The sequence below is a fragment of the Choristoneura fumiferana genome, chromosome 8, assembly GCF_025370935.1.
Source record: "Choristoneura fumiferana chromosome 8, NRCan_CFum_1, whole genome shotgun sequence".
In the NCBI taxonomy this organism is placed as follows: domain Eukaryota; kingdom Metazoa; phylum Arthropoda; class Insecta; order Lepidoptera; family Tortricidae; genus Choristoneura; species Choristoneura fumiferana.
In genome coordinates this window covers 8,305,728-8,333,299 of record NC_133479.1, presented here as the reverse complement: position 1 = coordinate 8,333,299, position 27,572 = coordinate 8,305,728, and the positions used below count along the sequence as shown (strand labels likewise).

At 36.9% G+C, this 27,572-nt stretch overlaps 1 protein-coding gene across 1 annotated transcript in view; it reads left to right on the top strand.

The window, feature by feature from the left end:
• Positions 1-6,746: 6,746 nt before the first annotated feature.
• Mrtf (Myocardin-related transcription factor) overlaps positions 6,747-27,572 on the top strand; it is a 58,394-nt gene continuing 37,568 nt past the window's right edge. The window contains exon 1 of the mRNA XM_074090986.1: positions 6,747-6,897. Within this exon, the coding sequence (XP_073947087.1) occupies positions 6,825-6,897 (73 nt within the window). The 5' untranslated portion in view covers positions 6,747-6,824. The remainder of the gene's footprint in view (positions 6,898-27,572) is intronic.

The following is a 27,572-nucleotide window of genomic DNA, read 5'->3' as shown; positions in this document are numbered from 1 at the left end:
CTTCGGTAAGGGTGTAAATGTAGCATTAAATCTTTATACTGCTACCTTACTGCTACTAAAACTATACTTCAAATAAACTTTCAACTAGCACAATTTTTAGAATTAACGCAAGTAATATTTTAAATAGAAGTAATCTATCAAGACGTATTTTCGAATTAATCGGTCACCAGACGTAATGTTGCCACATCTATAAAACGTCACAGCATAGTTTTCTATTTTGCCAGTACTGTACTGTGTATGTGTATATGTTTATTGAAAATGGCTGAACAATGTACCCAGTGAGAGTAACTATTTTTAAATTTGTGCTATGTATATTTAAGTTTAGTGTCGTGGAGTGAAAAGATTCTGTGACTTTGGGCATAATAAGTTTCGCAGACAATTGATGAGACTTCAGCAAACACAGAAATATTCCGTCATACAAAGGTTAGTGTTTTTACGCCGCCCACAGCAATTCACCTGTTAACATTTTTGTTGATAAGTTTTTCTCATTGGGAACGATTATGAAAAAAAATTTTGGTTTTGTATTCGGTTATTGATAAAGAATGAGTTCAATTAAATTTAACATATGATTACGAATGGTTGAGTTAAAATTATTGTATGACATCATGAAAATCAGCTGTCATTTCATTGATTGTATCGCTGTCTGTAATCAGACACCTGCACTAATTATTATTAACTTTCTGGTACCTAGGCAGTAGACATCAGTAATTATAATATAACTGTGAACGATCTAGTGTTGGAAAATGAATGTCATGCTTGTTGATTGCCAAATTCTCTGATTCGTAATAGAATGTCACAAAAGAAGTTTTGAAAAGATGAGAAATCTATTGAAATAGCATGAAACACGATTTTCAGACAGAATAGAATTGAATGCAAACGGTTTTTTCACTGACTTCATTCTTTTTATAACATTGAAAATTGTCAGGGTAAAAGTAACGTAAGTATTTAATGACATTATGTGACCAACTGTTTTGTTTTGTTTATTTTACGTACTACAACCAATTTGTCTTAATTTTCTCGCAAAAATATTTTTCATGGGTACATACTTAATCTTTCATCAAAAATGTTACAATATTCTCATTTACACACCAGGTCCTTTACTTGTCCAATCTAAAGATATATATTAGAAAAATAATTATTTCACAGAACCTACTCTAAACTATACTATAAAATGCAGGTCATTGCCATATCTGTCTACATTATTAACTTCAAACGTAACTGTACATGGTTGAACCACCAAACTAATTAATGTTTCAACATCACAGTTACAAACATTTCTTTCTAACAAGTTAAGATTGATACAAAAAAAACTTTATTCAATTTTACAGGGTGTGGATAAGAAAAGTGAATACAATATCAGCTAACATAGACAAACTTTTCTTTAAAGTCATGCATTACAATAAATATGACTAAGGTTGCTAACCTAAAGCGACCGGTTGCCATTAAACAAAAAGTTGAAGTTGAAGTTGACTAAGGTTTGTTTAGCCAACTGGGTTAATAAATATACATGTCAGGCACCTTCTTTAGTGCAAACAGTATAACAGTGTAATATGTTTTTGTGGTTCTGTTCATATTAACACACTTAGTGACAATGGAATAACATACCGTTTCGAATAAGTTTGAATACATCTTTTGCACTGACCCCAGGGTGCGAAAAAAATCCGATTCTTACTATAAAAATCAAAAATCGGATTTTTTTGTATAAATCAGATATATATCTGATATATATCCAAATAATTATTTTTTAATTTATGTGCAGAAATAAACCATTTTACAAGCCTTTTGTCACTATAATTGTTTCCATTTTAATATTGAATACATACGAGTCATTTTTTTTTTGGAGAAGGTAAGTAAGTAAGCTCGTAAATAAGGGACATATTAATAGAAACATATAACCGACTCTAAATTATTATAATCTACACGAAAATTTACGATCTTATATAGGTACTTATCACATCAACAATTCATAATGTTAAGCTTGAAAACACAATAGTTTTTACATACCTTTTCGGCAAATCAATCCAATCTGTATTTTGTGGCTAAAATCCCGCAAAAACAACAAAAACTACACTTTATTTCGTTTTATTTTGACTGAATGATTATTTAACTTTTTTTTATTTAGGTTTAAGGCAAAGGAATCTATCCCATTTAGCCTTTGTCTTAAGAAAATAGTCAAGTTTTCTGAAACTTAAAAAAAATGGATATATATCAATGATTTTTAGTAAAAAAATCCATTGATATGTATCGTGATATATATCATGATATATATCCTAGCACCCTGACTGACCCTAAAGACATACGGACTACAAGCCATCATATTCTGATTTTAATTAAAACAATATATTAACGTTAATAAAATGCAATAATGTCAATCGTCACATTCAGCTAGAACCGATAGAGTAGTAAAAATTGTGAGAGAGATATTTTGGCGTAAATAATACCGCTCTATTCGAAAATAAGCTGCTGACTTGAAAATTTCAAGGACATTGGTGCACAGCCTTTTGAGGGTAGACCTTGGATGCCATGCTTACAAAAAACGCATAGTTCATGGCATTTCCGAAGTGACCAAGAAAAAGAGAGACATTTATCATGAGGCTGACATAGACACATTTGGTGTACTAAAGCCCGTTAAAATACTTGATTAAAAAAATATATATATCGAACATAATACTTTCTTGGCACGCAGGGGATCAGTTTGGTTTTTGACGAGAAACTGTTTGTATAGTAACAGCCTCATAATGCCCAAAATGATCAATTGTGGACACCAAGGATAGAATACATTCCAGACAACTAAAAAAATTTTCCGAGGTTCCAGAGCTCACCTTCGATGGTGTGGGGTCCAGTTTTTAGGTGGGGTACCTAGCTTTAGTATTTATTGATAAAGGCGTTTCGGCGCCGATAAAGGCGATAAATCCGAAGGATTTGGAGAAAATTTACTATCCCAAATTTAAAAAGTATGTTTGGGAATTAATATTATGTTTTCCAACAAGACGGAGCTCCTTCACACACAGCAAACCCTGTTCAAGCTTGGTGTCAGGCTAATTTGACCCATTTTTTGCCGAAACATGAATGGCCACCTAGTTTTCCAGACTTAAACATATTAGATTATTTTGTATGGTTGTATAATAAAAAAATAAAAATAAAAACGCATCAGCTTTTATTTGAAATTTGCTAATAATAAGTGAGTCAGTCTCTGATTGTAGACTTATTATTAATGTAATTGAATAAATAAATTAATGAGATGGTTATGAGAAAAAAATTCATACATTTGAAAACACTACAAAATCTCAAGAAAATCAAGTCTTAGATGTAAAAAATAAGTGTAAAAATATGGACACAAAATACCATGTCTTAAAAAATAATAATGAGATATAGTCTTAAATCTGGCACAGATCCGCATCTTGAGCATACCAGGGGTTAACCCCTCATATGCGGAAACTAAAAAAAATACTGAATTCTAGTCTCATCTGTTTTACTTAGCTCAAATTCCACTGATTGAAAAAAAAAACACTAAAAGCTAGTCTTAAATTCGATAAGTGGATGGCCAAGTGGTTAGAGAACCTGACCACAAAGCTTGAGGTCCCGGGTTTGATTCCCGGCTGGGGCAGATATTTGTATGAATATTACAAATGTTTGTTCTTGGGTCTTGGATATCTAATATGTATTTATCTATGTTTATCTGTTGCCTAGTATCCATAGACAAGCATTGCTTCGTTTAGGAATAGGTCAATAATTGGTGTCAAGTGTCCCATAATATTTATTTATTATTTATTTATTTTATTTGACACGGATCCATGTCTTAAAATGAAATGAAAGAAATGAAATGAAATGAAATGAAATGAAATGAAATGAAATGAAATGAAATGAAATGAAATGAAATGAAACTTAATGCCTAACATTAATACTTATCAAGTTACATTTTTATAAATTTACACATTTCTATTGATAATGTTTACAAATATTCATGTTATAGTCATGTTGGCACTGGGTACCAAACTCAGCATAATGCTGATCACATGACGCGACCAGCGCTGATTTTCAGTTTGGCCCCTACACGAGGGGTAATTTTGGTTGAAGTTAGTGGTTTGCGTTGTGTTCGTGTATATACATTATATTTATGTTCGTGTATATATATATATGTATGTATTTTTACATGCATGTATGTAAGTATGCTATATGTGTGTTATGTATTTATCCATGTCTATATATATGCATATGTATCAGTATTGTAGAGGTTTCATGACAGTTGTATAAGTATAGTCTAAGTCCTGGTTCTCGTATTGGTGTCCATACAGGTGTTCGCATACAATTTCTTAATTTTAGTTTCTGCAGCTCGAGCAAATGCTTTTTAACTAATTCTTAAATTTAGCCAAAGATATTGTTCACGCAGAGGTGGAGGCAGATTATTCCAAATTTTCGCTGCAGCATACTTGAAACTCCCCTTGGATAAAGCTTTTTTAAATCGAGGAACCACTAGTGTGTTTTCCCTACATCGTCGTATGGACTTAGTACAAACATCTTTTACCCACTTCAGTTCCTCGTAAAGATATTCCGGTTTACCGGATTCGATAACTTTGCGCACAGAGACTGCCAAGTGCAAATGTCTCCGGCTTAAGCATATGAGGGGTTAAAAAGTAACCCTCTTTGTCGAGTAATAACTAAATGTTTACTACTGACCACTTCTGGCCCCATGGGACATGAAGTTGCCAAATCACCAGAGCTATGTTCCAAAATGAATTAAATTTTGTTTGTGATAAATGCATTTGGGCCGACAGTTGACTCCTACAATATAATAAATTAATTTTTGACAATTTTTGACAGTAGCTTTACGTGATTTGATATTGTTTTCTCTCAAAATGTATCTCTTGACCATTTTGAACCAAATTAAATCGATTTTGATAAAATTAAAATAAATTAAACTAGACACTGTCATTAAATTAACAATATATATATAATTAAAAATATTAAATAATAAAATATTATTATTATACACATTTACTTTTCAAATATACATGTACAATTAGTTTTGGAATATGCCAGAGGATTTCTAAACTAATAGTATAATAATATCTGATTATGACAACACACATAGGTATAATGAAATGTTTACGTTTAATGAAGTCTAGTCCTATTTCTAAAAACTACAGGAAAAACACATAGATGTTGTATTTACATTTCGAAAGTATTTGACAAACGTCTAATGATTCATTTTCTTTACTATCTTATGTTCTTGTGCTCATGGGCCTGTAAATGGTTTGTAATGTTCAGATTACTAAACTTATTAAACCAGTGTGTTATTGTTTCTTGCCTGAGGCGCTCCTGATTGCATTCAGCATTACTTGCTATCCTATCCCATACCGTGTGACAAAAAGAAGTGGTGGAATGTGTTAGACACAGAGGCCCTTTGATGAAAATTCTCTGAAAGCCTCAACCACACACAGCCAGCTAGCCTCACTAGTAATTTAAATTATGTGGGCTGCCTCAGTGCGGCAGCTTGCTTAGCATAGACTCAGATAAATAGCTAATTACAAACACAACTAGTTGTTAATTAAATAGTTTATTAATCACTAGCTTGTTTGAACTATTGCACTGCCTGCTGAGCTACTTCGAAAATATTTCTTTACTCACATTGATTTACAAGCTTAGTTTTTGCAGTAGCTGATCTTTTTACTAGATTAGTTTCGATTCCTCATAACAATAGTTGCCAATCAAATCTGCATCGGCTGCCACTAAGGGCTACGCTAGCTGGCGCGGGTGCAGGGAACGGGCGAACGGCTATGGGTGCGGGTTACAGGTAAAACACGAGCAGTTAGCGCTGCTCATACTATTTTTCAGTAGGTGTCCACCTGCTTTTACAAACCGCCTCAGCTAGTCGCTCCTTGAGAATGAGACTGTCACTAAACAAAATATGTCAACTTGCAAAATTAGACTAGGTATGCGTTAAAATTCTTTCAGTGTCATTTTGTGAGACTACAATAAAATTTTGTTAAATGAGCGTAGTGTAGCCAGCTAAGCCACTAATAAACCTTTCCTCAGCCAGATGATGTTGTCTCATCTGTAAAACCTGTAAAACGCAATAATTTGTTCTCATAACTGAACTGTGACTAAACAATACAATAATAAAAACTCTAGAGGTAGGTATTCGGGATAAAGTTCGTTATTGCCCAAGCCCAAGCCCATCCTATCTGTCCCTGGCCTAGTTGACTTGTTATTTGTAGATGCAGTGGAAACTTTCCTAATAACAAACTGAACACCTTGTTTAATGTTTACCACATACCTATTTATTAAAATGTAAAAAGATTAAAAATAAAGGAAAGAAAATTAAAGAAATGTAAAGTTTATTTATCGCTAGAAAATCAAATATTAACTTTAAAATGTTTTTGTTTACTACCTATCTCTTTCATAATAAACAATAGAACAATTAAATGTGAATAGAAAATCAGTATACTTTTAAAAAACCATCAAAAAAAAAAGTTGAACGCCATCACAGAATTCACGTTTAAATTCAATAAAACGCTGCAAAATCGCGTTATGACAGGGTAAGAGATGACAGCCTTTGAGAAAAGGGTGTGCATCGAAGCGTTGAATAGGCTTGCCGGGGTAGTCGACAGGCTCAGCTGCGCGGGCGCCGCTGGCCGCGGGCCGTTCGAGCCATGAGTCACAGCCGCCCAAAATAGCCCGTGGAATGGGCGCCGCCTATCGGCTCGGGCGGGCGGTGGGTAGATCAGTTTAGTGGCTGCCGCGACGCCGCCACCGCTAGAGGAGCGGTTTAAAGCGCGCGCGCACGACGCACGGGTGGCGGCGCCGGCGCGGGATGCGCTGCCATGCCTGTACGACACCGCGAACTCGGCGACGAGATCGCACCCCCCGAGCCAAAACGCTGCCGGCACTGCGACGGTACGGTACCTCCCACCATTACACGTGTATCCCGCTGTTGTCGCTCTCAAAAACGCTTACATATACGACAAAATATTTTCATCACATAAGTTAGCTACAAAAATGAGGCCTAAGAAAATTCTGATGGTTCAGTCGATAGGCGCAACTAATTTTCTTAGGCTATACAATCAGGCTTATCTTGTTAAGCTGAGACTGACTGATAACATTTGTCAAAAATACGATAGCCTTCAGAACCTAGTCTTTCTAACACGTAATCATTACACATCTAACTAGTAACGATAATCTTGCACACTGGCCACGGTCAAAGCTTAGCCTTTCCATAAAAAAAACGATGCTGATAAGGTTCGTTATATTGATAAAGATCTGCGACGGCGCTTCACATAAACCACGCATACAGTTTTTTTTTTCATGATAATATGCATGAAATCTACTATACTAAATGGATTTTGTTGTTTTGTTAGTATAATATGCACTTACTGAAGATGTAAATATTTCAATAAATAATTATATTCTACGCTTAAATAATGCTCCTCTGATGACTAGACTAGAGGCATGGGTACAATTATGTGGGATGTGATAGGCCGAGTAGTCATTCTAGATAACAAACAGGCTTATGTGTAAAATATGTTATTTCTATAAAAATTGGTTGAATACATAGTAGGTAGAAATAATTTAAAATTTTCAACGTTTCTGTTTTTTTCATGTTATTTGCTATCCTTACAGTTACTATGAAACAAGGCAGTTTTACAATCAAAATATTTCTTCTAAACAAATTACAATTAAAAAATTTCTTTTAAGTTAAAATAACTCGTCCTTTTGCTACTTTGAAGCCATTTCAACAAGTTTAGTTAACAATATGTGTATTTTCAACATGAAACTACCGTGAGACTCACTCATATTAAATAATATTTTAACGGATAACTTACGTCTTACACCGAGTTTAGCTCGACATGTTTCGGGCTATTTCGTAGCCCCTTCTTCTCAGGAGCACGCGACTCGGCGGCTGCCGCAACACGCACACTGACAGCCGCCGAGTCGCGAGAAGAAAGGCTACGAAATAGTCCGAGCGGAGTACCACGGAGTAGAGGCAGCAGCGTGGAAGCAGTGGAGCGAAGTGGAGGCTGCGGAGCGGAGGCAGCGCAGTGGAGGCAGCAGAGCGGAGGCTGCGGAGCGGAGGCAGCACAACGGAGGCTGCGGAGTGGAGCTCAGCTGCCTCCGCTGCCTCCGCTCCGCTCCGCTCCGTTGCCTCCACTTTACTCCACTACCTCCGCTCCACCACTGCCTCCGCTCCACTGCCTCCGCTCCACTGCCTCCGCTCCACTCCACTACCTCCGATCTGCTGCTTCCGCTCCATTGTCTATCGCCACTCCGTTGCCTCCGCTTTACTCCACTGGCTCCGCTCTGTTGTCTCCTGTTTACTCCACTCCCTCCACTCCGCTCCACTACCCCCATTCCGCTGCCTCCGCTCCGTTGTCTCCGCTCCGCTCCATTGTCTCCGCTCCGCTGCCTCCACTCCGCTCCGCTGCCTCCACTCCGCTCCGCAGCCTCCGCTCCGCTGCGCAGTTTCCGCTCCGCTCCGCTGCCTCTGCTCCGTGGTACTCCGCTCCGCTGTTTCCACTTTACTCCACTGTATTCACTCCGCTACCTTCGCTCCGCTGCCTCCACGTTTTACTTTGACGACGCCGCAACGTGGACATGTGGCCGGGCCCTTAGTCGCTAATTATTTTAATTCTAACGTATAAAATAGTGGACGTTATATAAAATTAGACCTACCACTGTTAATTTTTTGATGACAATATTATTAAATTTGATGTTCATTAATGGTTGCTTCAGTCATAATTTCCATATACTAATGTATATAAAAATAGAGGTGACAATATCAAATTAGAGTCTGTTAAAATTGTTTTCTAGATGCAAGAGATACACTTATTAGAAGCTTAACATTTGTAGGCATATTACAAATTTAGTTGCTATATAATAATCGTCATGCTGATTTATTAAAAGGTAGCTCGGATTACACAATTTACAGTCGCTTCAAAAGTATTTATTAGGCGCTTAAAATTAGTCGCTGATTTAGTAATTCAGAAGACAAATAATGAAATTTGTAGCCAAAAATGACAGTTTAAAGAAGCTGCGTTAATTACAACCCAATATTAATCCATCAAAAAAAAATGATGATTTGCCAAAAATTTTTTTTATTCAGTTACATTTGGGAATAGATACTTTTAAGATGTAAAAAAAAATTTTTTTTGGGATCCAAAAATTTTAACCAAAATATATTAAAACAAAGTTAACGAGTAGTAAAATGTAATAGTACTCGATTACAAGAGCCCTTAATATTGAAAAACTGCTCATTCTGTTCTGTAGTACCTGTAGGAGACTTATTCTGTGGTAGGAAGTACGTAAGTACCTATGCTACTACTAGTTTTTTTTTTGCTCTATTATATCACAGCAAGTTGGTGGCTTCAATGTTTCTCTGTTTTTTGAAGTAAAGCCTTACAAAATTCATGTTTTTATTGACTTAATCTATTTCTTGTTTGGCATTTTAATATATGATGCATCTATTCGGAGAATGAAACACCAGCATAATATTGTTATATACAGACAAACAGACAATAGGCATATTTATTAGAGAGTTGAAACCCTTGCAATGAAATGGAAGTCTAATTTACTTCACCAGTGGTCGTACCTATGCTGCTTTATGCTGAGGCTTACGTTTAAGTGGTATTAATTGCAATTCTTTACTAAAATCCTCTTCTCAAAAAACATTTCGTGTTTTATATTAAATGATATTATAACGGATAACTCACGTCTTAAACCGAGTTATCCGTTATAATATAATTTAAGATGAGTGAGTCTCACGGTAGTTTCATGTTCATTTCGTGTTTTGTCTACAAAACCAATGCATGTCAAGAGTTTATGATCGACGATATATTTTTTATTTTTAAAACGGAAGGGTTGCGTTGCGGACATAACGCGGCGTCCACTTGAAGCTACTATGTAAAATAATGACTTCAGAGTGACGACTGTATATATTGTAGTATGTCTATTATGTAGAGAATACATCATATAACTCAACATATCAAAATTATAAATCTCCTGAATTGAATGATCGCTCTACAACACCATTTTGAAGGTTTCTCCCAAACAACGCATTATTTCTCTGGAATTTTAAAGCAATTCGATTCCTCGACCTTGGGAATCGCGAAAAACTTGAGAAAAACTTGAGAAAATATGATATTGGGTGTGTATTTTGTATATTAAGCAAAATAAAATCACAAGTTCGAATTTCGAGTCCAAAACGAGCGTTCTTTTATCTATGCTAGTGCGTGCGTGCTGTCATTCAGGGAAAAAGAAATCTATTCATTATCCTGCATTCTGCAGTCTGTAAAGCTCTTTAACCCATTCACTGCCGCGCGCCAGATTACGTACTTTGCTGCGATGCCGACGCTTCTGCAGAACAGACGCCCATCGGCGTCAGCGGCATCCAGGGAAAGCTAAATTAGACGCCCATCGGCGTTTTCGGCACTCCAGTTGCAGATTTGTAGATATGCATAAGAAACAGTACACATAGGCTTCATTTTATCCCGATATTCCCACGGGATAGGGATAAAATCTAAGAAATAACAACCGCTGGGCTTATATAGAGTCATGAGGTATGTAGATAGCTGGATATCTGAAATAACACATAGGCTACTTTTATTCCAATATTACCACGGGATAGTTGTTCTTAACACAACACCTCAATGAAGATTACGATATAAATTTTGGGATTTCCCACGGGAATTTTGTAAAATCCCGGAATTTCAATAGTAATTACCAGATCGAATAGTTTACGCGTGCGAAGCCGCGGGTAAATTCTAGTAAAATTATAATTCATATCTTTTACAATACCGATGTGGGCTTAGTTGTTATCATTGATTCGACTTGACCGGTACGCAAGCTATTGAATCATTCTCCTTTTCATCGCATATATCACTTTCCCTGATAACTGATTGTTTATGAAGACATCGGATGATTTAATTGGCTGCTGGGCAGCGTTTGAACCGTGTAATTACGGTGCGTGCTAATCGACGCCTGCGCACCGCCACGTGCGTCGTTGACTGACAGCTGTGCCCCCACCTATTACACTAGCATTTATTTGCTTTTAGTTCCATGGGAATTTGGCTTCTACACATGCCGTGTAGCTGTCACATTCGCTTAGATTAGAAGCGGAGAGTATTGTTTTTTTTTTGCTATTTATGTCAGCCTCCTCTGACCGGTAATTAGTTCGTGGCAGAGGTGTTTACCCCCTAGAAATTAGGACAGTACTCATGGGTTTTAGATATTGCTAATGACAAGTGCTAAATGTTACTTGGGCCGTAGAAAGGGCATGCTTGCTTACCAATACTGAATTGATCTAGAAATAACCATTAGTAAAACATCAAAAGCTCAAGTAAAGAAAAAAATAAATATTATTTTATTTAGGGGCTGTTTCACCATCTATTGATTAGCGTTAACCGACGGTTAAATGTGATGCCGTCTCCGTCTATTCGAACAAAACAAATAGAGACAGCATCACACCTAACCGCCAGTTAATACTAATCAATGGATGGTGAAACAGCCCCTTACGGTCCTAAAAGAACCACTACCGAATGTTTAAAAAATTAGATTTAAAAGTTGTTAATTATAACCGTTCGTAGCTAGTAGTGTTTAGAAGGGTTTTTGCTTCTGCAAACCATACTCAGTGTAAGCAGTAAAATTATGAGCGAAAAAAAAAACAAACAGTTTGGGAATACAGGGAAATGCGTTATCATAGTTAGTCAATTTGTTGCTATTGCTTCCGCTTAAGATCTAGATCTAGGCGTTTCTCTCGAACGTAAGGAATTATCTTTAGCCATCCTTACTCACTGGAGTAAGTAATATGTGTCACGCAGTCGGGAATGGAAAGTGCATATAAATAGTAGCCAGAACGTTACGGAGTGGGCCGGCTTATGTAACCGCCTCGTAAACATGCTCGCGACGTCCAAATTGTCTGCACACCTCCTTAGTTGTGGTCTTAAGGTTCTCCGTTACGAACCTTTGTTATGCTAATTACCTGCTTGAGTTAAATCGATGTTATCTTTGGCTTTGTTTGAGATTCTTTTGTGATGATGCTGGTCACATGTTGTGGTTTTTAGCTTTATTGAGACTTGTTGTTTTACCGTTCATTTGCATTAAATATTTGCTGTGAGGGTTATATATCGTGCTTGAGTTGCTTTTTGCATTGTTTGAATACATACTTCTACTAGTAACTTGGGTACTTCGGTTTTAATTTCTGGCTATAGTCCATTCAAGATGACATTGGAATCTAGAAGGTCACAGAAGAAGGGGTTCTTAACATTTTTTGTGAAGTAATAATGATGATGATGATGATGAATAAAATAACTAATAAGATAGTGATAATTTTGTTTATTTTGTAAGTAGATAAAATACGTAATGTACTTTCAAAATAACACAATATTAATATGTAACTTGCTACATAATATTATTTTGATTTATATTTATACATTTACCCCCTTATTCATAAAACTTAACAAGCCTATGTTAACTAACAAATGCTTTGTCCTTTTCTAACAAATACAAATGTCGGAGTGACAGATAAGGACAAACGAATTTTAGCGGCATTTTAACTAAAATAGGTTTGATTGTCGTTTATGAATAAGGGGGTTAATAACTGTGTTTCGTGGACTCATCCACTCTCATTCCCCGTTTAAAAATATTCTACTCATAGTTCCTGCTATGAGGTTCAAGCTTTTTTCCATTCCAAATTTAATCAACTTTGGTGCAGGTCTTTAGTTAACTATTTTTATACAATTAAAGGTCACATTTAGATCCAAGCTGGCGATTAAAAACTATAAATAATGTACAGAATATTTCATGAGTTCATGATATTACAAACGTTTCTTTAGGTATTTTATAGGAAGACGTTTCTGTTTTTACCAAAATAGAATAAGTTTTTTTGTTGTTTTTAAATTATGATATGAAAAATAGCAAAGTTAATTTCACTAATATTTATTATAAATGCGAAAGGTTGTAAGTCTGTATGTTTATTTGTTATCCTACCTCTTCATGTTTTAACCGCTGAACCGATTTAGATGAAATTCGGTAGTATACAGATAGTACAAGTCCCAGGGAAGGACATAGAATAGTTTTTGTGAAATAAAAGGGGCACAATCTTCCGAAGAGTAATTTAATTAGAACTTCTAACTCCACTTTCTCACAAACAGAAGATCAAATCAATATAAGTGACATACATATTTCTTCTTAATGTCATAAGCTACGTAGAGAGTATTCATTACCTCAAAGAGGTTCCAACAAGATACGATAGCTGCGAATTGTTTAGTGTACTTAATTTTGCGGATGTGCAAGAACCCAAGACGTATGAAGAAGCTATAAATTGTGCTGACGCAGACAAGTGGATCGAAGCTATGGAAAAAGAGAAAGCGTCTCTTGGAGAAAACCAGACATGGACGGTTGTGTCGAAACCAGTAGTGGACTTTCGATCTTGTAAATCTCCCGCCCAATCTGAATCGACATAGCCCTCAATTATATTAGTACTGGTGGCACTTTTGTCAAAAACTAAACCTAGATCCAACGTGGATTTATATATCTGAGAACTCTTTTTACTGCTACCCACAACTCTTCAGACGCACATGACTGATATCGACTCAAAATCGAAATAGAATTAGCTAAGTCTGGCCTCGTAGCTAACATGCAATACATTATGGCGCCTATAGCCTTCGGCACTTTAACTCAATAGATGTATTTTGCGACGCCGGCTCTAACTTTAGATTGTCATGTTTTGCGTTTGGGTCCATCGGTGTGGATATTGGTTTACAATCGGACATACCGAAGTTTTCTAGAATACCTTTTAAGTAGTCAGTTTGATTGAGAATCGTACACGAGTCCTTTTGTATTAAGTTTATACCAAGATAACATTTAGCTAGACCTAAGTCTTTAACTTTAAAGCTTTCTTTTAAGAACCTTTTTACGTTATTTAATTCATTATTATCTGTTGACATTATTAAAAAATCGTCTACGTATACCAGGAAATAGGTTTTAATCGAATCACTAAATTTTATATACAGACAATAGTCATTTTGGCTAGCAATAAAACCATATCCATTTAATGTTTTGTTTAAAGTATCGTACCAGTATTTAGGAGACTTCTTTAATCCATATAAGGCTCGATTTAATTTGCAAACTTCATTTAGCCCTACATTAAAGTTTGGGGTACAGTTACATACACAACTTCATCTATTAATCCATTTAGAAACGCTGTGCATACGTCCATTTGATGAAGTTGAATACCTAGTTTGACACTGACAGCTACGAAAATCCTAAACGTAGCAAGTTGTGCCACTGGTGAGTACACTTCAGATGAAGACACAAAGTCTTTCTGTTTAAAACCACGCGCAACTAAACGTGCTTTATACATTTTGCTTCCATTTTCATCCTTTTTAACTTTAAACACCCATTTTGTGTCTACTGGCGAGCATTCTGCTGGTCTCGACACAACCGTCCATGTCTGGTTTTCTCCAAGAGACGCTTTCTCTTTTTCCATAGCTTCGATCCACTTGTCTGCGTCAGCACAATTTATAGCTTCTTCATACGTCTTGGGTTCTTGCACATCCGCAAAATTAAGTACACTAAACAATTCGCAGCTATCGTATCTTTCTGGTCGGCGAATCAGACTACGATCCCTCAACACGCGCTGTGGTTGTACATCACCACCAGGGTTCGGTTGCGTCATATTGCTATCGCTATTACCTACAGTTTGGTCTACGTCTGTCGGTTGGTCTCGTTGATCGCTTACCTCATCATCTTCAGAGTCTTCATCAGCCCCAGCACGCGAAGTGCTCGGTTTATTGTTCACCACCTCTGTTGATTTGTTATTCAACCACACTATATCTCGCGATACCTCTACAGCGTCCTTTTCGGGTACGTAAACTCGATATCCTTTCACGTTGTCTTCATATCCGACAAATAAGCCGATTTGGTTTTTATCGTCCCACTTCTTCCGCTTTTCCTTTGGAACATGAAAAGATACACGGTTACCAAAAACTTGAAAAACATTAAAGTCAACCGATTTATTTGTCCAAAGTTCATATGGCGTCTTTTTATCTACGGGACTTGTACCTGTTCTATTTAGAACAAAAACAGCCGTGTTCACGGCTTCCGCCCAGAATCGTTTTGACATTGACTTGGCTTTTATCATCGTCCTAGCTGCCTCGACCAAAGTCCTCATTTCACGTTCAGCCCTACTATTTTGTTGAGGACTATAACTTACCGTTCTTTGATGAATAATACCGTTTTTATTTAAAATTTCCCTTACCTCATTGTTCACGAACTCTAAGCCGTTGTCCGTTCTGAGTATTTTTACTTTTCTTCCGGTCTGATTTTCCACAAGAGCGATATAATTCTCAATGCACTTTTTGACCTCATATTTGTTTTTGATAAAATAAACAATCCTATAGCTGCTACAGTCATCTTTCAATAACAAGAAATATTTCGAACCGCCTATGGATGTAACTTCCATTGGTCCGCAAAGATCCGCATGGACTAACGCACACGGAACCGTTTCCCGCTTTTCGCTACGCAAAAATGGATCCCTATGCTGTTTTCCAGCACAACAATCCTCACAAACTGATTTCTCAACGTTTTTAAAGTTTATTTTGTGCTCCGTCAAGACATTTTTGACATGTGCCAAATTTTGATGTGCGAGTCGTTGATGCCAGTCATGCAGATCTAAAACGGTATTGCAGTAATAAGGTTTCTTACATGAGCGAAAAATCATTTTAAAAAGGTTACCGCTTCTTTTAGCCAAAGCACAAACATTGTTATCAAGATTTAAAATTTTACAAAACTTACTATCAATTACAGAGATATATCCTTTGTCTACAGCCTTGCTTACAGAAAACAAATTTACCTTAAGATCCGGTACAAACAATACATTAGACATCACAGTCTCTATCCAGACCTCACCGTTGTAAGTTTCTAATTTAACACTGCCTATTCCTTGTACCGGTAGCATCGAACCGTCTCCAATCTTGACGTTATTATGGCTTCCCATTGAAATTTCTGTAAACATGTCTGCGCTTCTGCACATGTGTTCAGACGCTCCAGAATCCATGTACCACTCAACTTCATTTTCATCTGTGTCTCCGATGAAAGCGTTAGCTCCACCATGACTGTTCACGGCACCATTTACATTTTGTCTTCCACGACCATCATTTCGACCTTTTCCTTGCCTTCCAAATTTATTGATTTTATATCTGCATTCATTTGCGTAGTGACCCTGTTTACCGCAGAAGTGGCATTTAATATCAGATTTACAAAATCTTGTTTCATGGCCAAACTTCTTACATTTTTGACACTGTTTGGAAATTGAGGCTAGTGCTTGGGTTGGTTGGTCTATTTTCATCCTGTTTTCTTCTATTATAAGCCTGGACATAAGCTCGTTTAAATTTTGATTTTCTTTGGATACTGACTCCCATGCCGTAACAAAATGTTTGTAAGCCGCAGGTAAAGACATTATAATTTTAGTCATCATCATTGTGTCTGATATATCTTCAGAATTTTCTTTTAATTTGTTTCGTATCTCCTCTAGTTTTGATATGAACATGCAAATACCTTCGTCTTCATAAGTCGTCGCAAAAAATTGTTGCTGTAGTAAATGCGTGTTGATATTAGTTTTAGGTTCGAAAACGTCCTTCAACTTGTATACATTTGATATGCCGTCTTGCAGCATAGTATAAGACACATCGCACCATCCTCTAAAGCCTTTGCATCCTTTTCTCTGAATTTATCATCAGGATTTTCATTTTCCTGTTCGACATTTTTGAAAAGTAATTTTGCTTTTAACTTTATGTCTATTTGAAATTTCCAACTTACGTAATTGCTGCCGTTACTTTTAAGTCTTATTGTATTTCCTGAATCCATTATCCAGTTTCTTGAATAACAAATCTTTAGTTTCTTGCCTCTTCGTAATTTTTTTGACACCGACCCGCTTTTTTTGTTTTTTTATATCATAAGCGGTTATTTTCTTCAGAATAAAATCGACAAATGATTTTATTTTATACGTTTCGTGTTCTGCTTGCCCTTATAGCCCATAACCTGTGAAATAAAAGGGGCACAGATCTTGTTGAATTGAATTGATCTTGTAAACTTTTTAATTGTACGGTTTCGTGGCTGTCCAAGAAACAGCAATGTGTTGCACTTTCGTCAACAGAAGCTGAATATATGGCTCTGAGCCATGCTTGTACTGAAGCTGCTTGGTTATCTAAGTTATTGCAAGATCTGTCGTTGTACAGTAGTGTTCCTGTCGTTGTTTTATACGAAGATAACCAAGGTGCTATAAAGATCGCAGAGAGTCTTGATTCAAAGCGCCTTAAGCATATTGATATAAGACACAACTATGTGCGCGATCAAGTAGCTAAAGGCTTGGTTAAACTAAAATATGTTGAAACAAGTGAACAGCTAGCTGACATTTTCACGAAGCCTCTAGCTAAAGTGCTATTTGAAAAGTTTTACTGTAAGTTAGGTTTAACTGTTGTTAAGTTGTGATTTGATTATAACCATGATAGATGGAGTATTTGATTTCCAAGAGAGTACTCATTAAGAGGGGTGTTGGAACCTCTTTGAGGTAATGAATACTCTCTACGTAGCTTATGACATTAAGAAGAAATATGTATGTCACTTATATTGATTTGATCTTCTGTTTGTGAGAAAGTGGAGTTAGAAGTTCTAAATTAAATTACTCTTCGGAAGATCTGTGCCCCTTTTATTTCACAGTTTTAATCCCGGAAAATTGCATAGTTCCCGCGAGAAAGCAATAAACGAATTCTACGTGAACGGAGTCATGGGCAACAGCTATTCAATTAATAAATGATAGTAATATTGATATCTTCGATATTTTAATTAGAATTAAGTTTGGACAGTACACTAAAAAATAAAATTTATTAAATAATTTCCTAAAGCGTGCACTATAAAGTGCCTATTTTCCTTCTGTCCATTCCTATACTGAGTAGACTGTAGGCAATGCAGTTTGTACTTATGTACCCTCATACTCATCATCATACTTTTGTAATTTTTGTGTGTATCTCGCATGTGTGTGTCGAATAATTTTTTTTCATCATCATCATACTCTACGTGTCACTCTAAAGTGGAAAGAAAATAATCAATTTATTAAAATGAAATATATACGTAGAATGGTAGGTCGGTATAGGCAGAGTCTATTTTCCTGCATTATGTATAAGACTTATAGTATGAAAGGCCGCTTCCTGACTTAGCGGTGCTGTATAAAGGCGAAGCGCCCTAAAGGGGTAAGAAAGTCTTTATGACGTAAAACGATAAACAGACGCCGCCATATGCTGTGAATATACTACTTAGTGCTATTGGATTAAACAACCGCTCACCTAACCAGATCAATATCGTCAGTAACTTGGTTCTTATCCTACTTGACATTATTCAATAATACCATTATTCATGCTGATGAAAGAGAATATAAGCGCACTAACACTGTTATCGTTTTTAAATATATCTCGTGCGAATTCCATTCACACGCGTGGACGTAACTGTAAAATGACTAAAGATAAATTCAGTCTTTGACTCTCGCGCATCGTAACATGCGTTAGCCATACTTCGCGTTACATTTGTCTCACTTGCATAATTGGGGCGTGCCGGCGCACGCGTCTCGTCAAAATAATATATACATTCAACCCCGTATGTTTGTTTTACTGTTAGCACTGGGTTTACTAGGGCAATCGCGGTGGTTTTGGAACTGCGCAATGCGTACGTTTTTTGTAAGTTGTTATGGTTTGTTTCGGAGGAGCATGCTGGGTCAGATGGCATTGCAGAATTATTTTTTTAAAGTGTACATTCATGGATGATAGATAAATACATGAGTAAGACTTTGGCTGAATCCATAAAGTATATATGAACAAACTAGCTTTTGCCCGCGACTTCGTCCGCGTGGAATAGTAACTTTGGGAATTATTTAATGTATTTAGGATACCTATTCTGCCAATAATAGCACATAGAAACTTCTACGGTTTACTGAAAATAACCATTTCAATACATTGCTATGAATATAATTTTTTTTGTTCTTCCATCCATCTATGTTCTTTAGTAAAACATAATTATTTTGCGGGTAGCCACATTTTAGCAAAACGACGTGTATTCTACAATGCCAACACAAAAGGACTCAATCTTCATAGTGAACTCTTGACACCTTACGTCCTTTATTGTAAGTTAGGAGGGTAGGATTATAATTAAGACGGCATTTTAGCTACACAGAGTTCCGATAAATATACTTATAGTAAATTTGTTTGGAATTCCGTAAGAACTTTCATCCCCATATTTTCAATTAAATAGGTTGTAATGTGAAAAGCGCCAGAACAAATGTTTTTTAGGGTTCCGTTCCTCAAGAGGAAAAAATTGAACCCTTATAGGATCACTTTGCTGTCCGTCCGTCCGCTCGTCTGTCAAGACCCTTTATCTCGTAAACGCGTGGGTTATCTAGTTGAAATTAAATCCTAAACTCAGGTCAATAGTCCCGATAGCTGTGAAAAAATCAAACTTCTAAGTCAATGTAATCAAAAGCTACAGTCACTGATGTATTAAACTGGCTACAGTCATTAAAAAGGTGTTTTCATACAAATCGCCTTAACAGAAAAAGTTATAGCGCACTGCCGGCTGTCCTAGAAACTTGGAATTTGCATAAAGGTAGCTCTTATAGCACAATAAATAAGAAAAATCTGAAAATCATAATTTTTTTCATGATGACCTCACATTGCGTACATTTTTCTTATGAGCTTAATAGGCTCTGCTAACACTGCATCATCCCCTCTGCTAACATCCCCCCGCAGGTAAAGTTTTCAAATGAGACATTTTTATAAACATTTTTTTTGTCATTCATCATCATCGATCATCATCACCACAATAACCATCATCATCACCAATCATCATAATCAGCACCACTATCATCACCATCACTATCAATCAGCTCCACAGTCTCCGCTCCGCTCAGCAGCGTCCGCTACGTTCTGCTCCACTGCCTCCGCTCCGCTACCTCCTCCCCACAGCCTCCGCTCCGCCAGCCTCCGCTCCGCCAGCCTCCGCTCCGCCAGCCTCCGCTCCGCCAGCCTCAGCTCCGCTCTACTTGACTGCCTCCGCTGCAGCCTGCATTGTCTCAGCTCCATCCGTTGCCTCCGCTCCACTCCGTTGCCACGCTGCCTCCGCTCCGATGCCTCCGCTCCGTTGTCTCTACTCCGATCCACTGCCTCCGCTCTAATTCACTGCCTCCGCTGTAGCCCGCATTGTCTCCGCTCCATCCGTTGCCTCCGCTCCACTCCGTTGCCACCCTGCCTCCGCCCCGATCCGATCCGAACAAATATCTATGTATCTCTTATCACGTGCCCAAATGCCAAGTTTCATAAAGAACCACCGATTTATCTTCGACAATGACGATCTTCCATATAAACTTTCATTTCATCCCCTATTTCACCCCCTCTCAGGATGAATTTTAAAAAACGCGCGAACAAATATCTATTTGTCTCTTATCACGTGCCGAAATAGCAAGTTTAATAAAGATTCATCGATTTATCTTCGATAATGAAGCTCAACTAAATATCGACTTATTTCTTATTAAATGCCTAAATGCCAAGTTTCATGGTTTTATCTTCGACAGCGACGAACTTCCACCATATAAACTTTCATCCCCTATTTCAACCCCTAAAAGCCTCTTTTTCGCGATAAAAGATAGCCTATGTTCTTTCCCATGGTCTATTCTATCTCTGTACCAAATTTCATCCAAATCGGTTCAGCGGTTTAGGCGTGAAAGCGTAACAGACAGACAGACAGACAGACAGACAGACAGAGTTACTTTCGCATTTATAATATTAGTATGGAAGTATGGATTATTCGCCTAAAACTGTAGTTGAACTTGTTGACATTAAAAATGTGTGACCTCATGAACTTCAGTTCAAGTTTTGACTCCACTGGAACATTGACAGTTATATCAGAATTTTATAAGCAACATAACAATTTTGGAAACTGTTAAACTTTCGAAAACTCACGCGAGAGCGGAACAAGAACCGCGCCTGTCAGCTCGTGCAGTCTAATGACAGGTGCTTACCGTTATCCGTACCGGTGGCGAGCCGGCCTGCGCAAACGCCGATTAATTAGGATGGCTCGACGCGACGCGAGACAGCCGCGGCAGAGATGCCTCAGATGAAATCATCGGTCATCAAGTAAGACGAATATGTCAGTCTTAGAGCCACTTTGTTCATATGCTTTTTTCTGTCCGTTTATATTCAACGTCGGATCGTTGAGAAGACATCTAGTCGTTGAGTAACATAAAATGAAAGAAAGCAGTCTCATTGATTACTGAATATATAGGTACCTACTAATGATCATAAGTAGTTTTTTTTTTTCATTTACTACACGTTTTAGGGTTGACGTGAAAAATTTTTTTTTTTGAAACGAGATCATAACGTTAGTTCTGTAAATAGGTAGGCCGCAAAAGGGTATTAAACATATATACATAAATCACAATTATATTAACTATTAAAGCTAGCAAAACATAATTATAAACATTAGATAAAAATTAAGACTGTATGGGTTAGGTAATATATCTAGATTTTACAGACTTAGTTAAGTATCTAATTCTATCCTATCCTACTTATATTATAAATGCGAAAGTTTGTGAGTGAGTGAGTATGTTTGTTACTTCTTCACGCTAAAACGGCTGGAAGGAATTAGATGAGGAAAACATTGGAACATAGAACCTCCTTTTTTGAAGTCGGTTGAAAAGTAAGTTTATAACCTGGGTTAAAATAGGCTACTTTTTATCCCGATATTCCCACGGGATCGGGATAAAATCTTGAAAATTTGGTATGTATGTAGGGAGCTGGATCTCTGGAATAACATAGTAACATAGGCTACTTTTTATCCCGATATTCCCACGGGATAGGGATAACATTTTTAAATTTCAACCGCTGGGTTTCTTCAACCGTCTTAAAATTTGTTCTTAACACAACTTCAATGAAGACAATGATATAACCTTTGGGAATTCCCAGGGGAATTTTGTAAAATCCCTGAATTTCAATTGTAACTACCAGATCGAATAGTTTACGCGTGCGAAGCCGCGGGAAAACTCTAGTCTAAAATATCCTAAAAGTCGTTAAAAAATAAATAGTTGGAGCCAAAGTTTCCCAATTTCAAAAGTATTATTTCAGGGTTTTTAGGTCTAGTATGATTTTGCTTTCAATAATTATGCTTAACTTTATTAATGTCCCTGGTCATGTGATGATCTCCTAAAGCCAATCAATTCGTTGTTGATACGAATTAGGGATATTCAAGGTGTGAGGTCTCCAAAGTTGTTTGAATAAAACATTGGCGGTTTATGATGGCTACTAAACCATTTCAAAGAGATAATAAAACAAAACAGAATGTGTTGTCGACAGTAATAAATCATAAGATATAAAAGATAGTGGTTATTATGACACACTTTTGTCCTATTAGTAGTAGCGCGTTGTTATTTACGATTTACCGACGGCGAGGCGAGACCTTGTTTTTCCTTAATTTCCCTGGTTCCAGTGAAGAATGTCGTAACAGAGGCGTTGTTTTCGTTTGCCGGGGCGGTTTATCGTCCGCCCACGTGCGCTCGCGCATTCGCCGCTCAGTCACGAGATCTTCCCTAGACAAACTTTTGTGTGTACTTGTACATACAAGAAAAAACATAAAAACTTTAATATCATCAGAGCATCACTTTTCCGTGTCAACAAGCCTTTATGCGGATAAAGGCTACGAGAAACTTCTCGTTTTCCGAAAATTAGGTAGGTAGTCACAATCAATATTTTGGGCTTGTTGTTGTTGTGAATGGAATTTGCAATTTTCCGTCCATGAGCGAAGCAAGATCTATTTATGCACCGAACTAAAGGGACCAGGGTTATGCGAATTCTGTCGCACGTAATAATGGAATGTTTGTGTTGACGAGTTACAAACAAAAGCGTAGTTCTGGGTAACTCATGTAAATGTAGCTTGCACGGTGAACACAAAACATTGCATTTCCTTGAAATTGAGATATCTGTTTTGTGAAACTATTATTATTCCCCTCAATGGCGGCCTTAAGGCTTGGGCCAATGTCAGTAAAATTAAAGATAAATATATTCTTCTTCTTCACGTTGTAAGGTGATTTTAGTTTTTGCAACTTGATAGCAAAATTCCAGAAACCACGCGGAGACAACTTGCGCATTAAAAAATGTCAGACACGAGAACAATATAGAATTTTGTGATCACTGTTCACTGTTAAGGTTAATCGCCGCATAAAACACTATCAAAATTATACTTCCACTAGCCAAAGAAGCAGAAATACCAAAATTAGATATCGTCTACATCCACCGCCGTGCGTTCAAATGCTACAAATCGAATTCTTTGTGAAACTATCATTTACTCGATCTTGACGAATGACGGACGTATGGCGGATGACTTAAGAATTATTTTTTTATTGATGTGAACAGATACAATAAAGGTATCTTTCGTGATATTCTTATTCAAAATCCATTTCTATGGTTCTGAGTTGTACCAAATAAGCTGAAGCAATTACAGAAGACCTTTTCAGCACACATGAGATGTTACAAACATTTTCCTGAAAAGTTACTTTCATGGTCCTTGCATAATGTCATCCAGAAACGCATTGCTTGCAGGTAGGTCGGACGGTTCACTAATGTTGCATAAAATCGAAACTCATAATTTCGTTTCTCATAACAACTTTGAGCAGAATCATCATATCACCGAATTACTTTTCGCAAATATTTTTTCTCATACTATCATTTCTCATAATTTTGTAAAGCAGAATATTAACATCACATAATATCGATGAGAATAATATTTATATAATCGAATAGTTGCTTCGCAGAAAGACATATCTCATAATATTACTTTGCATAAGGATAATAAAAATGGCTCAGTATAATGCTGAAGCGTTAAAAACACCCCAGCGTTGTTTTAATTGTAGTTCTATATTAACCTAACCTTTATTGGCAGCAGTAAGATTGCTCGCGCGGCTCGCGCGCTGTTGTGGTCGCAATTCTAACCTAACCCAACCTACTATGTAGCTGCTGTTCTGTTCTACTGGCGCTTTGCCTGCTGCTGTTACAGCACGCTTACTTTGCTCGCCTTACTTTAACCTTAACCCATTCTTATGGTAGCTGTTAGTTCCTTTAACGATGTCATTACGCCATGTTATAGTCAGCGCTATTTAAAATTCCGTGAAAATACAATAGTCCAAACTAGTATTTTGCTATGCCATTATATTCGGCGATAAGAGTGTTCTGCTATTAATATTCTGAGAAATGACTATATTCGAAAAAATAATATAATATAATTATGCAAAGTCATGATTATGCAAAAGTATCATTCAGCTAAAAAAAAATATGAGATACCTGTTATGCAAAGTGTATTTCGGAGGATCGATATTATGCAAGATAAAGGGAACCCAGGTCGGACTTCGTTATTATCAGTTACCTTGTTGATGGTTATATAGTTGAGATCGTCCGATGTTGTCAGAGACAGTATTCGACAGTTTATGGGCGGCAGTTAAATATACCCGTCTCGGTTTGTCGTCACAAATAGAATTTTGGCACTGACTGTCCGTGGTTGTGTAATTCACATATAAACCACTTGTTGAATTTAAACTGTCTACATATCGTTAATACTTCTATAATAGTATTAATTGTGGACGTTTTTTATTTATTGTTATTTAACAAAACTGGAGCTTTGATATTGGTGTAACTTGTTTGAAGTTATGTACACTACAGTCTACACGTGGCCACACGGGCGCTGTGAATGTGGCCGAAACGTCGTGGTACCTAATAATCCCAAATAAGATCACTTGCAACGTGAACCTCTAATATTGTAATAAATACTACGATATTTTGCATATCGATGTATTAAAAATAAAATAACAGATTTTCAAATACATTGTGGAAATTAGAATAGATGGTCTATTTTTATGATTATGTTCTGCATCAAGAATAGTTAGGTAATTAGGTATAGAGTGATGAACTATAAGTAAAAATCGGTCAAGTGCGAGTGCGAGCGACTCGTGCATGAAAGGTTCCGCACCTCCGTATACAATATTTTAAAAACAATAGTTCAGTACTAATTTTTTGTAAAAAAAATTAGTACAAGCTTTTTAGCTGGCGGTACTTTTTGCCCCTGGTTACCAAAGTAGGTAGTCGTCAAGACGAATCAAATGAGACCAAAATCGATGCGTTCGTGTCGTTTTATTACAGAGTTCCTATGGCCAACATTCAGATCAGCTCTACGTCATAATAATATTGTATTGCCATCGGATTTATACGTGCATATGCAAAATTTCAGCGCAATCGGTTGAAGATATCCACTTCAAAGGGTATAGCCGTGTTTGTATGGGACATTGGCCCCAGAAGCCAAATTGATTGCCGTTTTGCTGATTTATAAGCCCAGATGTAAGATGCTATTTCATAAAAAAAAAACATCGAAAATGCTGCAGGTTTTTGAGAAAATTAAAAAAAAAAGAAAATTGGTTTTAATTTTTTTGTATCTAAACTACAGAACCGTTTTTTGTAACTTACACACATTATGTAAGTTATAAAGATGCATTATTTAAAAAAATGGATTTCCAAATATCCTTATAAGTAGTGAAATTTTCACTTTAAGTTTTCAATTTTTATTTTTATTTCCAGGACACCCACCAATTTTCGTTATATTATGTAGAAACTAAACACAGCGGCTGTGAGTGCTTTATTTAAGTCGGTATTTGTCAAGTCTGTGTTTGTGGTCGTTTGCTGGGCATTTTCGTGTACAGATGTCCCTTTATTATTTTTTTCACTTTTAGAAAAAAATATGGCTTTTCCTACCTAGAATCTATTCCGATAGTTTAAAAAAATGTCCCCAAAAAATTGTCAATTTTGTTACGTTTTTTTCATACACTTAGTATGGGCGTAACACAACTGACTCATACATTTTTGTATGAAAAAATGGGGACATTTTATTTTATTGTGCTCTTGATTCTGTAAGAAATACGTCTGTACACAGAAACGCCTGGCTACGTTTCTGAAATGATGTTAACCTTTAGTACACGCAATTGGGAAGTTATAGACAATGTGGGAGGGTAATTAGTCGACTCGTCCTCATTTCAAACACACACCTTGACCTCATTGTATTTATGCCCCTGTCTATTATCCAGTTTTATACCTTTTTTTCCAACTATACTTCGCTCGTAAAATATTAAGCTAGGTATTCGTTTGATAGGTAAACTGTTAAGATAAGATAATAGCTTGAAACATTTGGTTGATATGTGTTCGTTTTACTGTCAACGCTCTCTAAACCAAAGACTTGTACATACGGTACAGCGCGCTGGAGTGTTGCTAGCTAGGTTTATAATACAAGCATTTACCGCAAAAATCCACTGCGTGAAGGGAACTTAGCGCGCTCTATAGGTCAACTACACGCAGCGAAATACAGAAATAGAAATCATTATTTATTTTAGCGGACCTTCAACGCTCTCCGAGTACAATACACCACAACGTTTTCAGGTTGTCGTTAGTGCTCTCGCGTTATTACAGTGCGATGTTGTTCGCTCATGTGTAGGGTGCAGGGAACCACTAACACCATCCTGAGGTTCATTACTGACAAGCCAGATTGTCCCATCTTGCGGCACGTACGTAGGTACATTCAACATGTGCTCGTGCTAGTTGTCCCTGAGGGTGGCAGATATTTAAATTAAGTTGTACTAACATAGCTTATAAGTGACTATACTAACGCTTATATGAAGTCCTTATCCTGAAGGGCTTATATGAAGATTTTATCCTAAGGTATCCCGTGGGAATATCGATTCAAAAAGTTGCCTATGTGTTATTTCAGACATCCAACTACCTACATACCAAATTTCATGACTTTAAACCCAGCGGTTGTTATTTCGAAATTTTATCCCTATCCCGTGGGAATATCGGAATAAAAAGTAGCCTATGTGTTATTCCAGAGGTCCAGCTACCTACATACTAAATTTCATGGCTCAAAGCCCAGCGGTTGTTATTTCAAAATTTTATCCCTAGGTATCCCGTGGGAATATCGGGTCAAAAAGTCACCTATGTTTTATTCCAGACGTCCAACTACCTACATACCAAATTTCATGACTCTAAGCCTAGCGGTTGTTATTTCGAGATTTTATCCCTATCCCGTGGGAATATCGGGATAAAAAGTATCCTATGTTTTAATCCAGGTTATAAACTAACTTTCTGCCAAATTTCATCCAAATCCGTCCAGCCGTTTAAGCGTGAAAAAGTAACAAACATACTCACTCACTCACTCACTCACTCACTCACTCACAAACTTTCACATTTATAATATTAGTAGGATGATTTTAATCTAAACTTTGTTTTCACGCCCGTAATAACAGACTTTGAAAGCCATACTTAAAAACCTCACGCAACAGTGCGCCATCTAGTGAGACAAAAAACGATAGCCCTCATTATTAGCAAGGTGCGACTGCGCCAGCCATGTGAACCATATTACCGATATCTACCGACAGCATCTTGGACCCGTGTCAACACACGCTGACAAACCACTTTCAATTTCTAAGCCCCGGTATATCACCAACCTTACGT